A 15,189-nucleotide genomic window follows, 5' to 3' on the forward strand; every position below is an offset into this window, starting at 1 on the left:
GGGGGCGTGGGGGCGTGGGGGCGTGGGGCGGGGGGGGGCGTGGGGGCGTGGGGGCGGGGGGCGTGGGGGCGGGGGGCGTGGGGGCGTGGGGGCGTGGGGGCGGGGGGCGTGGGGGCGTGGGGGCGGGGGGCGTGGGGGCGTGGGGGCGGGGGGCGTGGGGGCGTGGGGGCGGGGGGCGTGGGGGCGTGGGGGCGGGGGGCGTGGGGGCGTGAGGATGGGGCGGGGGGTGGAGGGCCGTGGGGGCGTGGGGGCGGGGGGCGTGGGGGCGTGGGGGCGGGGGGCGTGGGGGCGTGGGGGCGGGGGGGCGTGGGGGCGTGGGGGCGTGGGGGCGTGGGGGCGTGGGGGCGTGGGGGCGTGGGGGCGGGGGGCGTGGGGGCGTGGGGGCGGGGGGCGTGGGGGGCGTGGGGGCGGGGGCGTGGGGGCGTGGGGGCGGGGGGCGTGGGGGCGTGGGGGCGTGGGGGCGGGGGGCGTGGGGGCGGGGGGCGTGGGGGCGTGGGGGCGGGGGGGCGGGGGGGCGTGGGGGCGGGGGGCGTGGGGGCGGGGGGCGGGGGCGTGGGGGCGGGGGGCGGGGGGCGTGGGGGCGGGGGGCGGGGGGCGTGGGGGCGGGGGGCGGGGGCGTGGGGGCGGGGGGCGTGGGGGCGGGGGGCGGGGGGCGTGGGGGCGGGGGGGGGGCGTGGGGCGTGGGGGCGGGGGGGCGTGGGGGCGGGGGGCGGGGGGCGTGGGGGCGTGGGGGCGGGGGGCGTGGGGGCGTGGGGGCGGGGGGCGTGGGGGCGGGGGGCGTGGGGGCGGGGGGGCGGGGGGCGTGGGGGCGGGGGGCGGGGGGCGTGGGGGCGGGGGGGCGTGGGGGCGGGGGGCGGGGGGCGTGGGGGCGGGGGGCGTGGGGGCGGGGGGCGTGGGGGCGGGTGGGGGCGTGGGGGCGGGGGGCGTGGGGGCGTGGGGGCGTGGGGGCGTGGGGGCGTGGGGGCGTGGGGGCGTGGGGGCGTGGGGGCGTGGGGGCGGGGGGGCGTGGGGGCGTGGGGGCGGGGGGCGTGGGGGCGTGGGGGCGGGGGGCGTGGGGGCGGGGGGCGTGGGGGCGTGGGGGGCGTGGGGGCGTGGGGGCGTGGGGGCGTGGGGGCGTGGGGGCGGGGGGCGTGGGGGCGTGGGGGCGGGGGGCGTGGGGGCGGGGGGCGTGGGGGCGTGGGGGCGGGGGGCGGGGGGCGTGGGGGCGGGGGGCGGGGGGCGTGGGGGCGGGGGGCGTGGGGGCGGGGGGCGTGGGGGCGTGGGGGCGTGGGGGCGTGGGGGCGTGGGGGCGTGGGGGCGTGGGGGCGTGGGGGCGGGGGGCGTGGGGGCGGGGGGCGTGGGGGCGTGGGGGCGGGGGGCGTGGGGGCGGGGGGCGTGGGGGCGGGGGGCGTGGGGGCGGGGGGCGTGGGGGCGGGGGGCGTGGGGGCGGGGGGCGTGGGGGCGGGGGGCGGGGGGGCGTGGGTGGGGCGTGGGGGCGTGGGGGCGTGGGGGCGTGGGGGCGTGGGGGGCCGGGGGGGCGTGGGGGGCGTGGGGGGCCGGGGGGGCGTGGGGGCGTGGGGGGCCGGGGGGGCGTGGGGGGCGTGGGGGGCCGGGGGGGCGTGGGGGCGGGGGGCGTGGGGGCGGGGGGCGTGGGGGCGGGGGGCGTGGGGGCGGGGGGCGTGGGGGCGGGGGGCGTGGGGGCGGGGGGCGGGGGGCGTGGGGGGCGGGGGGCGGGGGGCGTGGGGGCGGGGGGCGGGGGGCGTGGGGGCGGGGGGCGTGGGGGCGGGGGGCGTGGGGGCGGGGGGCGTGGGGGCGGGGGGCGGGGGGCGTGGGGGCGGGGGGCGTGGGGGCGGGGGGCGTGGGGGCGGGGGCCGTGGGGGCGGGGGGCGTGGGGGCGTGGGGCGTGGGGGCGTGGGGCGTGGGGCGTGGGGCGTGGGGCGTGGGGGGCGGGGGGGCGTGGGGGCGTGGGGCGTGGGGCGTGGGGGGCCGGGGGGGCGTGGGGGCGGGGGGCGTGGGGGCGGGGGGCGTGGGGGCGGGGGGCGTGGGGGCGGGGGGCGTGGGGGCGTGGGGGCGGGGGGCGTGGGGGCGTGGGGGCGGGGGGCTGGGGGCGTGGGGGCGGGGGGCGGGGGGCGGGGGGCGGGGGGCGGGGGGCGTGGGGGCGGGGGGGCGGGGGGGGCGGGGGGGGCGGGGGGGGGCGGGGGGGGCGGGGGGGCGGGGGGGGCGGGGGGGGCGGGGGGGCGGGGGGCGGGGGGGCGGGGGGGCGGGGGGCGGGGGGGCGGGGGGGGCGGGGGGGGGGCGGGGGGGGGGGCGGGGGGCGGGGGGGCGGGGGGGCGGGGGGGCGGGGGGGCGGGGGGGGCGGGGGGGGCGGGGGGGGCGGGGCGGGGGGGGGGGCGGGGGGGGGGGGGCGGGGGGCCGGGGGCGTGGGGGCGGGGGGCGGGGGGCGTGGGGGCGGGGGGCGGGGGGCGGGGGGCGGGGGGCGTGGGGGCGGGGGGCGGGGGGCGGGGGGCGGGGGGCGGGGGGGCGGGGGGCGGGGGGCGGGGGGGCGGGGGGCGGGGGGCGGGGGGCGTGGGGGCGGGGGGCGTGGGGGCGGGGGGCGTGGGGGCGTGGGGGCGTGGGGGCGGGGGGCGTGGGGGCGTGGGGGCGTGGGGGCGTGGGGGCGGGGGGCGTGGGGGCGTGGGGGCGGGGGGCGTGGGGGCGTGGGGGCGGGGGGCGTGGGGGCGGGGGGCGGGGGGCGGGGGGCGTGGGGGCGTGGGGCGTGGGGGCGTGGGGGCGTGGGGGCGGGGGGCGGGGGGCGGGGGGGCGGGGGGCTGGGGGCGGGGGGCGTGGGGGCGGGGGGCGTGGGGGCGTGGGGGCGTGGGGGCGGGGGGGCGTGGGGGCGTGGGGGCGGGGGGCGTGGGGGCGTGGGGGCGTGGGGGCGTGGGGGCGGGGGGCGTGGGGGCGTGGGGCGTGGGGGCGTGGGGCGTGGGGGGGCGTGGGGCGTGGGGGGCCGGGGGGGCGTGGGGGGCGTGGGGGGCCGGGGGGGCGTGGGGGCGGGGGGCGTGGGGGCGGGGGGCGTGGGGGCGGGGGGCGTGGGGGCGGGGGGCGTGGGGGCGGGGGGCGTGGGGCGGGGGGCGGGGGGCGTGGGGGCGGGGGGCGTGGGGGCGGGGGGCGTGGGGGCGTGGGGCGTGGGGGCGTGGGGCGTGGGGGCGTGGGGCGTGGGGCGTGGGGGCCGGGGGGGCGTGGGGGCGTGGGGCGTGGGGCGTGGGGGGCCGGGGGGGGCGTGGGGGCGGGGGGCGTGGGGGCGGGGGGCGTGGGGGCGGGGGGCGTGGGGGCGGGGGGCGTGGGGGCGGGGGGCGTGGGGGCGGGGGGCGTGGGGGCGGGGGGCGTGGGGGCGTGGGGGCGGGGGGCGTGGGGGCGTGGGGGCGGGGGGCGTGGGGGCGTGGGGGCGGGGGGCGGGGGGCGGGGGGCGTGGGGGCGTGGGGGCGGGGGGGGCGGGGGGGCGTGGGGGGCGGGGGGGGCGGGGGGGGCGGGGGGGGCGGGGGGGGCGGGGGGGGGGGGGCGGGGGGCGTGGGGGGCGGGGGGGCGGGGGGGCGGGGGGGGGCGGGGGGGGGGCGGGGGGGCGGGGGGGCGGGGGGGCGGGGGGGCGGGGGGGGCGGGGGGGCGGGGGGGGCGGGGGGGGGGCGGGGGGGGGGGCGGGGGGGGGGGCGGGGGGGGGGGGCGGGGGGGGGGGGGGGCGGGGGGGGGGGCGGGGGGGGGGCGGGGGGCGGGGGGCGGGGGGGGCGGGGGGCGTGGGGGCGGGGGGCGTGGGGGCGGGGGGCGTGGGGGCGGGGGGCGTGGGGGCGGGGGGCGGGGGGCGGGGGGCGTGGGGGCGGGGGGCGGGGGGCGGGGGGCGGGGGGCGTGGGGGCGGGGGGCGGGGGGCGTGGGGGCTGGGGGCGGGGGGCGTGGGGGCGGGGGGCGTGGGGGCGGGGGGCGGGGGGCGTGGGGGCGGGGGGCGTGGGGGCGGGGGGCGTGGGGGCGGGGGGCGTGGGGGCGGGGGGCGTGGGGGCGGGGGGCGGGGGGCGTGGGGGCGGGGGGCGGGGGGCGTGGGGGCGGGGGGCGGGGGGCGTGGGGGCGGGGGGCGGGGGGCGTGGGGGCGGGGGGGCGGGGGGCGTGGGGGCGGGGGGCGTGGGGGCGGGGGGCGGGGGGCGTGGGGGCGGGGGGCGTGGGGGCGGGGGGCGGGGGGCGTGGGGGCGGGGGGCGTGGGGGCGGGGGGCGGGGGGCGTGGGGGCGGGGGGCGGGGGGCGTGGGGGCGGGGGGCGTGGGGGCGGGGGGCGGGCGGCGGGGGTCGGGGGTCGGGGGGCGGGGGGCGTGGGGGCGGGGGGGGTGGGGGCGGGGGGCGTGGGGGCGGGGGGCGGGGGGCGTGGGGCGGGGGGCGGGGGGCGTGGGGGCGGGGGGCGGTGGGCGGGGGGCGTGGGGGCGGGGGGGCGGGGGGCGGGGGGCGTGGGGGGGGTGGGGGGGTGGGGGGGTGGGGGGGTGGGCGGGGGGTGGGGGGTGGGCGGGGGGTGGGGGGGGTGGGCGGGGGTGGGCGGGGGGGTGGGGGGGTGGGCGGGGGGTGGGGGGGGCGGGTGGGGTGGGCGGGGGTGGGGGGGCGGGGTGGGCGGGGGTGGGGGGGCGGGGTGGGCGGGGGGTGGGGGGGTGGGATGGGCGGGGGGTGGGGGGGTGGGGTGGGCGGGGGGTGGGGGGGTGGGGTGGGCGGGGGTGGGGGGGGGTGGGGGGGTATTGGAAGGGATGGTGGAAGCTAGCGGACCCAGAGATTTCAGTCCTGGGCCCACTAATCAGATGTAAATAGTATGTAAATTTCCGGTGCAGAGCTATTGGCGGTGGATACCCGCTGGGAGACTCGCAGAGCATATGGCGTCCAGCAGGGAGCCCACGAAACGGCCTCATGTAGAATCTCCTGGCCCGCTGCACTACAAAAGCAGCGCAGCAGGATGGGGAATCGCCCCCAGAATGTTTCATCTTCTGGGGAATGGCATAACTGGAAGCTATGATGTGGAGATGCCGGCGTTGGACTGGGGTGAAGCCACCAATATAGGTGAAACTTAGTTAATTTATGAGTGTCACAAGTAGGCTTACATTAACACTGCAATGTAGTTACTGTGAAAATCCCCTAGCTGTCTGTAATGACTTTAATTAGGCAACTGAGATTGGCCTGTTAGAATGTGAACTCTCTGATTAAGAGCCAAATTGATGGGCCAATCAGGGAGCCTCTTGCTTTGTATTTAACCAGGAGTGTCAGTTCCTCTGGGACTCCTAGACGGCTAACTGAACGCACTCTGTATGCTGTTGTTAGTCTTGTAAATAAAGGGATTTTGGTGAAGGGACTTCTGCCTCCGAGGATTTATTACACCGCCACTGTTCGGGTACACTGAGGGAGAATTTAGCATGGCCAATGCACCTAACCAGCACACCTTTCAGACTGTGGGAGGAAACCAGAGTGCCTGGAGGAAACCCACGCAGACACGGGAAAACATGCAGACTCCGTACAGACTGTGACCCAAACCGGGAATTGAACCCGGGTCTCTGGCACTGTCAGGAACCAGTGCTAACCATGCCGCCCAAACCTCTCTACCCAAAAGAGTGGAACTCACTACCACAGAGGGAGGTTGAAGCAAATAGTGTCGATTAACTTTAGGGGAAGCTAGACAAGTTAGGCAGCAGATTGGTTTATCTAGTAGATACCCCCTGCTGTGGCATTGAATTACTTCTGTCACATAAGAGCTTAATACCATGGTGACCTTACCACCAACAGTCTCAGATTACAGATCACGTAGCTGTATCAGCGGCCAGGAATGAAGGCAAACCTCCGCAGACCTGTCTAATTAAGAATGTATTGGCCTGTAAACACAAATCTTTACAGGTGAGTGATATCCAATCAGGAATTTGTGCTGTTGTCCAAATTGTCTGACAGTCCCATCCAACCATTTCAACACTCTGGCCACGCTGAGAGCTTTGGCACACACCACAAATGCTAGCACAGACATATAAGGGACTGTGAGGAAAGGCAATACCAGGTGGAAAATACTTTTCAAAACCTTTGGTGTAAAAATGTTCAGCATCAAAAAAATTGATACTTGAAAGCCAACTGAACAAACAACAATATAAAGGCAAAATACTGCTGGAATCTGAAACAAAAGCAGAAAATGCTGGAAAAACGCAGCAGGTCTGACAGCATCTGTAGAGAGAGAATAGAGCCAACGAATAGACCTCTGATGAAGGGTCATCCTGACTCGAAACGTTAGCTCTATTCTCTCTGCTGTCAGACCTGCCGAGCTTTTCCAGCATTTTCTGTGAAATAACAACAAACTGCTTTTAAGAAGTTGGCAGAACCTTACCAAAATTTGTGAGTTTTGGTGCTGGATGTGTTTTGGAGTCTTTAGCCATTTAGAAGGATGTGTAAGGTTAATGAATGCCAAGAGTCCTGCCCCATTAATTGTTTATTGGAAACCTAGGGTGCCTGTGGGTCAGAAGTGTGACTTCACATACTTGACGTCCAACTAGTATAAAGCACTGTGCCATTTGGTGGACCTTCTTAGAATGGTGTTTAATGCCAGCAGAGAATGAGTCTAGCCATTAAACTTCAATTGTAGCTGTTTATCAAATGGCTTGATGGTGCTTCAATTTAGACATGGTAGGGTAAAAAATGATCTTGTGTCAGATGCAGGTCAACATTGAAAGAAAGGATGTAAAGGTGTTAAAAGTAGTTCAGAAAAGGTTTACCCGATCAATGCCTGGAATGGGAGGATTGTCTTATGAGGAAAGGTTGGACAGGTTCGACTTGTATCCATTGGAGTTTAGCAGCATAAGTGGTAACTTGATTGAAACGTATAAGATCCTGAGGGGCCTTGATAGCGTGGATGTGGTGAGGACTTTTCCTCTTGTGGGAGAATGTAGAACCAGCTGCCAATGTTTAAAAATAAGGGGTTGTCCATTTTAAATGGAGTTGAGGTGAATTTTTTTCTCAGAGGAATATGAGTCTTTGGAACTCTTTTCCTGAAAGGGCCATGGAAGCAGAGTCTTTGAATATTTTTAAGACAGAAGTGGATAGATTCTTGGTAAGCAAGGGGCTGGTAGATTATTGGGGGTAGGCAGGATGCAGATTTGAGGTTACTATCAGATCAGCCATGATATTATTAAATGATGGAACAGGCTTGAGGACCTGAATGGCCTACACCTGCTCCTTGTTCGTGCGTTTGAATGCATGAAAATAAGCAGGAAATGTGCTGTCAAATGTTAAAACAACAGGCTCAACTCAAATTTCACTTGCTTTCTTGAGTCATGGTTTCAAGTTCCCTCCTGGAGATTTTGTTTGAAAGGCAACAAGTCACATTTTTCTTGGAAAAGGGAGGAAAAGAACAACTATTTTTTCAGCTACTAATAAATACACTATTGCCAATGAAAAGCCAACATTACTGGAAAAACAGGAACTATATGCGCTGTTTGCTAAAATGGTGCAGTGAAGCGTTAAGTATACATTATCTAACATTGCCAACAAGAATTTGTCAGTTACGATATTTCTTGTTTCAACCTCTCTGTCTTCCACTTCTTTAGTAAAATTTGTTTCTGTATGTGAGGAGTATCAGGAGATTGGAATTTGATCTGTACATTGATTGCTGTTACTTATATTGATTCACTGAACAAAGTCCCAAGTGTCTTAAAATGAAACAATAAAACTACGTGCGACTTGCTTGTATTTTTTTATGTGAGAACACATTGAAACACAACACAATTGAGTTTAAAAATCTGAATTATCAAATATAAAAACTCCATTAAGCATTTTCTTAACAGTTCCAAGTTATTGCTTTTGTTGTCGGCAGGGGACCAGTTGTGCATCACTTTGCTGCAACCAGATGTCCCAAACTTAACAAATATTTCAATACAAAATGTCAGTGCATCATAAAGTGTGGAAAACAGAAAATGCATTTTCCTTATTTACAAGCAGTAAGGAAATATTTCTAGGGAGTTGATTCTGCCAGAAGGGTAAGTATTCCCGCCAGCTATTCAGTTCACACCTTGAACCCACTCCATCTACCATTCCACATCCTAGGAAATGTTCAAATTACCAAGGATTGGTGCCGAACTTGGGCCGAAGGGCCTGTTTCCATCTGTAACCTCTATGACTCTATAACGCCTGTAACAGCTCACAGAGGTGTTCCCATGCAAACTGTACTCCCAGAGGCCAAGGACCAGGCTGCCTGGCTAATTTCTCAGCTACATGAGAGCAGCAGGGAGGGAAAAGCAACAGGAAAAGCAGGGGGTGGGGTAGTTCCACTGAAAGAACGTACATGTGTCACATGCTTCCAGAGATGCTTGATTACTGCGTGCTAGGTTTGTACATGCAACCTCCAGTGTCGTTGAAACTGTGATATGTAAGTATCTTCTTCAGTCACCACTGCTTCCTCAGGAAGGTCCTTTGTATACAATGAGGAGAGGAGACCAATCCCTGAGTCAACAGTTTGTATCAGAGAATCACTGTTTTCGGAATCGGCTTTGATACTGACCGCAGGTATGGTCAGCTTGCCAGTATTGATGTCCCAATCTAATATTGTCGTATCTGGCTCCTTGACCTCATCATGGTGGTTTTCATTCAGTAAATATAAATGATCAACCATTACAACAGGACAGTGGTCAACACTGGCCAGTGGAGCCATTCCAGTCAGTGGTGGTGGTTGAAATTGTGACTTATAATTATTCTCTTCTAGTTTCTGGGGCACTTTTGGCAGGTAAAGGATTTCATGTCCTGGATCAACAGCTCTATATGATCCAATTCCAGCACAATCAGCATTACTCCCTGCAGCTTGTGTGTTTGTGCCACTTGTGACTGGACGTGGGATGTAACTGGTCTGCAGTGGCTTGTCAGCCTCCCCACTCAGCGTGTGGAGTACTTCTTCATTTTGTGGAATATGAGTTGCTGCTGTCCCAATGAAACTATATTCAACACTGGGCTGTGTGGCGCCTCTGATCAGAGGCCGTCTGGGCAGTTGTGATCTGTAGCCAGCTTGTTGCGGCTCCGTACAATCTTCACTTGGTGGCTGAAGGTTCAGCTGCCGCTGAGGCTGACTGATGTTCTCCAATACAAGCATTTCATACTGAATGCCATTCTGCGTCTCTTTTCCACTTGCGGGATGGGATGGAGGTGTGTGATCAGCTTGCTGGAGCCAGTCGGCAGCCTGGACGACATTCTGTCTGCTAATTGCACACTTGGCAGTTGGATTTTCCACCGTCTGAGACTTATACCCAGTTTTGCTGCTGTCTTTTGACAAAGGTGTGACACTCCATTTATTGGCAGATTTGCTGAGAAGCTGAGAGTTTAGAGGGGTTTCACAATCCTCAGGATCCACACAGCCATGTGACAACACTTTATTACCCCCATTTTCAAACACCATAATATTAATCTTCAAAGGTTCAGGTGGAATGAAGATGAATGTCTTCTTTGATGAGCGATACTGTAGCAGCTGAAAGAGATAAAGTTGGAGATTGAAATAGTTTCAAGCAAGCAGCATTCTATCCTGATTACATTGGCATTAAGATTAGTGAACCAGTGTTAAAGAGGCACATTCTTCATGAAAACATCTTGCACTTTTTGCATGAAGGACCTTCCCCTCTGAACTCTGTTATCAACTCTGTGGCATTTAGAATACCTATTGGAAAATTCTCTCAAAGTCTTCAATGGAAGTAAAGTTCAGATTCAAATATTTATAAATAACACTCAAACATACACAAAAAAATATTACCTTCACTTCAAAAATCATAGCGCACATTTTTGCCTTCTTTACCTGTGAGTACAAGTTTCGCTTACCGGGAACTCAGATCAGAAACTCCCTCAGGGCACCTGCTGCCCACTGTTTTCTGCATGTTAAGATATAGGACTGACAATTTGGGTAGTTTGCATTTGAACAATAGTTTGCAACTTGAGGTTCTCAACTGGGGCAAGGATGGCTGGGCTGGCCTAGGCCTCGCCTGTCCCACTGTAAAATGGTAAAGAGGTCAGGATGGGTGGGAGGCCAGTGGGATGTTTCATCCGGGGCAAGGCCCCAGCCCTTTCCCTGCAAACCCGCTAGCAGGAATTGTAAAACTCTGCCCAGGGATATCATGAAAATATACTAACTCAGATACCAGCTCTAAAGCTGAAATATTCTTTTAATTTACTTGCAAAGTGATAGATAATACCTGTCATAATGTAGGAGAGGGAAGGATACATTTATTTGAGGCAATTATGGACTCAACCTTAACTTAAGTGGAGATTTCAGGATATCACACAGGACAATAGAATGAAAGTAAAGAAAGATAAAACACAATTCACATACTTCAGCAAGGATAGTCCGGACAATATAGAATAGGTTCATAGAATAGTAACAGCACTGAAAGAGGCCATTCAGCCTGTCCTATCTGCGATGACTCTCTGCAAGAGCAAATCAGCTAGGCTCTTTCATCCTGACCCTGTCATTCTTCTTCCTTTCAGGTGTTTATGCAGTTCTGTATTGAACGCTACGATTGAATCTGTTTTCCACACACTCAGGGCAGTCCCAGGTCACCTGTGGTTGAGTTAGTAACACTCTTGTCTCTGAACCTCAAGATTCTGGGGTCCTGTCACACTCGAGGACGTAAGTGCATGAAAGTCAAGGTTGACACACCAGCGCAGTGCTGGAGGAGTACTGCATTGTTGGAGGTGCTGTCTTTTGGATGAGACATTAAACTGAGGTCCCATGTGCCTGTTGAAGTGGATGTGAAAGATCCCATGACATTATTCCCAAGAAGGCGAGGGGAAATCTCCCCAATGCCCTGGCTAGAATATGTCCCTCAATCAATACTATAAAAAACAGTGTGGCTGATTATTATCAATTATTCACCACATTGTTGGTGGAGCATGAATGTTAGTCTGTGCTGCCAACACAACTAAAGCGGGAACAGTGCTGTCCAGATCCCAACCACTTGTTATATAGACATTTTTCCACATGTCACTTGATTCTACTGCCATTTACCTTCAGTGTGTGTCCTCTGCTTCTCTCCCTTACACCAATGGGAACAGTTTCTCTATATCTACATTGTCCAGGTTATCCACACTTCGATCAACTCTCCTCGCAATTTTCTCTTCCCTAAGGAGAACGACCCCAGTTTCTCCAATCCATGTAAGTCCCTTATCCCCCCCGACCAGCTGGAGGGCTTCAATGGCCTCCAGTCCCAGTAGCGAGGCCATCACGTCTGGCCCGTGTTGATGGGGACCATACATGATCCTCGCTGGGAAGGACCTCGATCGGTGAGGGGTTAATTACAAGTGAGCCCAGACAATACGGTCCGGGACTCATTAACGACATTTAAATAATGTCATGAATATTGAAATTGGCTTCACGCCCTTTTGCTGGCAACTCAGTGCCGGTAAGATCGCGAGGGACAAACAAATTGGGTGCAATCTTCCTTCTTCCCTCTCACTCCATCTTACTGGCTCACTTCACCAATCGACTGATGGGATAAGCTGGCGAGATCGCGCCCCATCATGTCAGCATTTTAAAAATTGTCCTGATATACCCACCCTTTATTTACAACTCTCATCTCTGTAATCTTCTTTGGGGTTGGAAGAGAGGATGATCAAGCTTAGAGGCAACACAAAAGTTCCCCATGTTGCAAGCTGATTAAACCATAAGGAAGTTGACTTGAGAGTGCCTCTCTCTCATTGCCCATGATCAGAACTCTGCTGGTAAAAGAAATCTGCCTATGGATTTGAGTTCAGACAAAACTCAAACTCGAACCCTTCTACTTGGAGAAGGAGCATCTGCTGTAATGCTGCACTTCTTTGTGCTGCGATTTATATCCATAACCTAGCACTTTAACTTGCAATGATGAAGGTCCTTTTAACAAAGCTAAGTTTAAATCAATTTATTCCACTAATTTTAGTCCAATTTCCCAATGCAATCCTAATCAACATGCCTTAGAGTTGGTACAATAGCTGTGCATGCCCACAAGCATGAACATTACTCTTAAATATAATCACTGATATACATTATCTGCACTAAGTGAGAATAATTAAAGACACTGCAAGTACTTGCACAAGTGCCCACACTTTTCTAGAAACATAGAAACATAGAAAAACTACAGCACAAAACAGGCCCTTCGGCCCCACAAGTTGTGCCAAACATATTCTAGTGCTGTTAAAACCACTAGGTTTGACTCATTTACTTATTAATTCACTGTCAAGCTCTCTAAAATAGGGGAAATCCTTAACAGAGATTGTAGGAAATGTTTCCTGGGCAGCATGGTGGCACAATGGTTAGCACTACTGCCTCATTGCGCCAGGGACCCGTGTACGATTCCCGGCTTGGGTTACTGTCTGTGTGGAGTTTGCACGTTTTCCCCGTGTCTGTGTGGGTTTCTCCGGGTGCTCTGATTTCTTCCCACAGTCCAAATATATGTGGGTTAGGTTGATTAGCATGCTAAATTGTCCCTAGTGTTAGGGGGATTGGTGGGGTGGATGTGCGGGGTTGCGGGAAGAGGGCCTGGGTGGGATTGTGTGGTTGACGCAGATTCGATGGGCCGAATAGCCTCCTTCTGCACTGTAGGGATTCTATGGTTCCTCTAATACATCCTTTCCACACAATAGGTTCCTTGTTTGCCTTGGAATAACAACAGAGTGATCAGAGTTCATTGTAACAAGTTGGTAGAAGCTGCTTACCAGATTTAGAGGTTGCTTCTGCTCACTGATACACACATATTTGTATGTGCAACATCCCACCAAAATGAACAAAAAAATGAAAACAAAGACAGGCAGAACACATCCAAGCAGGATAATTTTGACCATTTGTTTTGCAGGATCTGTCAAAATAGAAATTAAAGAAAAACATTATGAATGATGGGTAAATAAATTACCTGGTCGACAGAAGTCTGACTAAACAGGGCCGCACTAAAGACAGAAAATACTGGGAATACTCAGCAGGCCTGACAGTATCTGTGGTAAACACAGTAAGAAGTTTAACAACACCAGGTTAAAGTCCAACAGGTTTATTTGGTAGCAAAAGCCACACAAGCTTTCGGAGCTGCAAGCCCCTTCTTCAGGTGAGTGGGAATTCTGTTCACAAACAGAGCATATAAAGACACAGACTCAATTTGTATCTGTGGTAACAGAAACCAAGTTAACATTTCAGGTCGATGACCTTCCAATTGGAACTGGGGAAAGTTAGAAATATGATATTTTTTAATCAAGTGGTTGTTGGGAAAAAGGACAAAGGGAAGTTTGCAGACACACCGTCTCTAGAATCATAGAATCCCTACAGTGCAGAAAGAGGCCATTTGGCCCATCGAGCCTGCACCAACAACCATCACACCCAGGCCTATCTCCCCCCCATGTTATTACCCTGCTAATCCTCCTGACACTAAGGGGCAATTTACCATGGCCAATCCACCTGACCTGCACATCTTTGGAGTGTGGGAGGAAACCGGAGCACCCGAAGGAAACCCACACAGACATGGGGAGAACGTGCAAACTCCACACAGACAGTGACCCTAGGCCGGAATCGAACCCGGGTCCTTGGCGCTGTGAGGCAGCACTGCTAACCACTGTGCCGCCTCAAGGCACAGCTTTTGTTTCTTTGGTTCTTTACTTGCCCCATCTCCATTTTCTTTAGCCCTGCAAGACTAAAGCTTCTGTCATTCAAACTCTCCTGCCATCCAAACTCTCCTGCCATCCATCCTATCACAGGCCTTTCCTTTAGCCCATTTTCATAGAACAATTTATCATCAATGCCTTTTGAGGCAGAGGCGATGGGTGCGATTTTCTAGCCCTCCACACCAACGGGGTCATCAGGTGCCACTGGTCAAATGGGATTTGACCGGCTCGCCGAATCAGTCACGCAGAAAACCAGTGTAGCAAGGCCGGAAAGTCTTGGCATATCTCAGCACTAAATATACACTGGATATGGATTTTAAAAAGAATATGAAAGGATATTGTGAAAGGGTAGAAATTAAATGAGATGGGTTCGAGTTAAGAATGCTAGCACAGGCACAGTGGTCTGAATTGTCTCTTTCTACAATATAGTTTTATAATCACTCATGGGAAGGTGACATAATCTCACGCTGGTTGATTTATGTAATTTCACATTTAGAATGAAACTCTCACCTTTTGGTGTTGTCACACAAACAATTTCAGATGGTTGACTTATTCTGTAAAAGGAATACTCCACGGATTGGGCAGTCACACAATAAGTGGTATCGTGATCCAGGGCGTCCACTTTTTTAAATTCAACATCTTCTAGGAAAACAAGCTAAAAGAGAAGAACCAATTGCGTAATAATTATAAAGAACTGTTCTTTGTCATGCAGATTTGATTGCTCAGAGTAGTTTATGTAACATTGGCCCATAATGGCTGTGGACTGGCTGTCACAGTCGGATTTGCCAGCCCACTACTTGCACTGAAATGCACGTTTCTCACCCGACTTTCCCACTCGAGCCGTGTGAGAAACGCGCAGTGCAGATGTTCAGGAATCCTTCCAGTCGAGTGCAGGAGAGCTGAGGGAAAGGAAGCCATGCCCCCACTTTTACAGCACTAGTTTAAAAGCCCCAGCCACTTTGAGAAGCCAGGGAGAAGGTAATTGTTGGGGTGGGGGAGAGGTAAGGGTTGGGGTAGGGGAGAGGAGTTTAGGTGGTTATTGGGGTGAGGTAGGGTGGTCAATGGGGGCGTCAGGTGGTCAAGGGGGGGGGTGCAGTTAAGGTGGTCAGTGTGTTGTGGTTGGTGAAGGTATTCATGGGATGGGGTGGTCAGGAGGTAGGGAGGACAGTCGGACGTGGGGGGGGGAGGAGGTAGTCAGAGGGCAACTTGGGGGGAGTGGCAGGGATAGTCAAGAGGGCGGTTGGGAAGGGGACGGGGATTGTCAGGAGGGCAGTTGGGGGAGTAACTGGAATGGTAGTCAGGAGGGCAGTTGGGAGAGTGGCGGGGATTCTCAGGAAGGCCATTGGGGTGGCGGCATTGTTGAGGTGGGGGTTTAGTTGGGCAGTGGGGGTAGATAATCAGGCAGTCATGAGGATGTTGGTGGGGGGTGGGTAGTTGGGGGATCCCAACTTCCCCCCCCCCCCCCCCCCCCCGCCTCCAACCCAAGGGAGGAGTCAATACTATAGTTACCCAGGAGCTAGTAGTTTTAATTCTTCTACATTTTCTTGGGTGAATATTTAGCAATGTGGGGACTTCCAAAGGGGACTTGCAGCAT

General features: G+C 59.7%; 2 protein-coding genes across 2 annotated transcripts in view; one reads left to right on the forward strand and one right to left on the reverse strand.

The window, feature by feature from the left end:
- slc35d3 (solute carrier family 35 member D3) overlaps nt 1–7,898 on the forward strand; it is a 10,028-nt gene extending 2,130 nt beyond the window's left edge. Inside the window, exon 3 of the mRNA XM_078213542.1 lies at nt 7,816–7,898. Coding sequence (XP_078069668.1) covers nt 7,816–7,898 — 83 coding nt within the window. The remainder of the gene's footprint in view (nt 1–7,815) is intronic.
- LOC144494090 (interleukin-20 receptor subunit alpha-like) overlaps nt 7,679–15,189 on the reverse strand; it is a 55,894-nt gene continuing 48,383 nt past the window's right edge. Inside the window, exons 5-7 of the mRNA XM_078213669.1 lie at nt 14,106–14,250; nt 12,666–12,805; nt 7,679–9,453 (exon numbers count right to left, since the gene is read on the reverse strand). Of these exons, the coding sequence (XP_078069795.1) occupies nt 8,323–9,453; nt 12,666–12,805; nt 14,106–14,250 (1,416 nt within the window). The 3' untranslated portion in view covers nt 7,679–8,322. The remainder of the gene's footprint in view (nt 9,454–12,665; nt 12,806–14,105; nt 14,251–15,189) is intronic.

The sequence above is a fragment of the Mustelus asterias genome, chromosome 5 (assembly GCF_964213995.1).
Source record: "Mustelus asterias chromosome 5, sMusAst1.hap1.1, whole genome shotgun sequence".
Taxonomy (NCBI): Eukaryota; Metazoa; Chordata; class Chondrichthyes; order Carcharhiniformes; family Triakidae; genus Mustelus; species Mustelus asterias.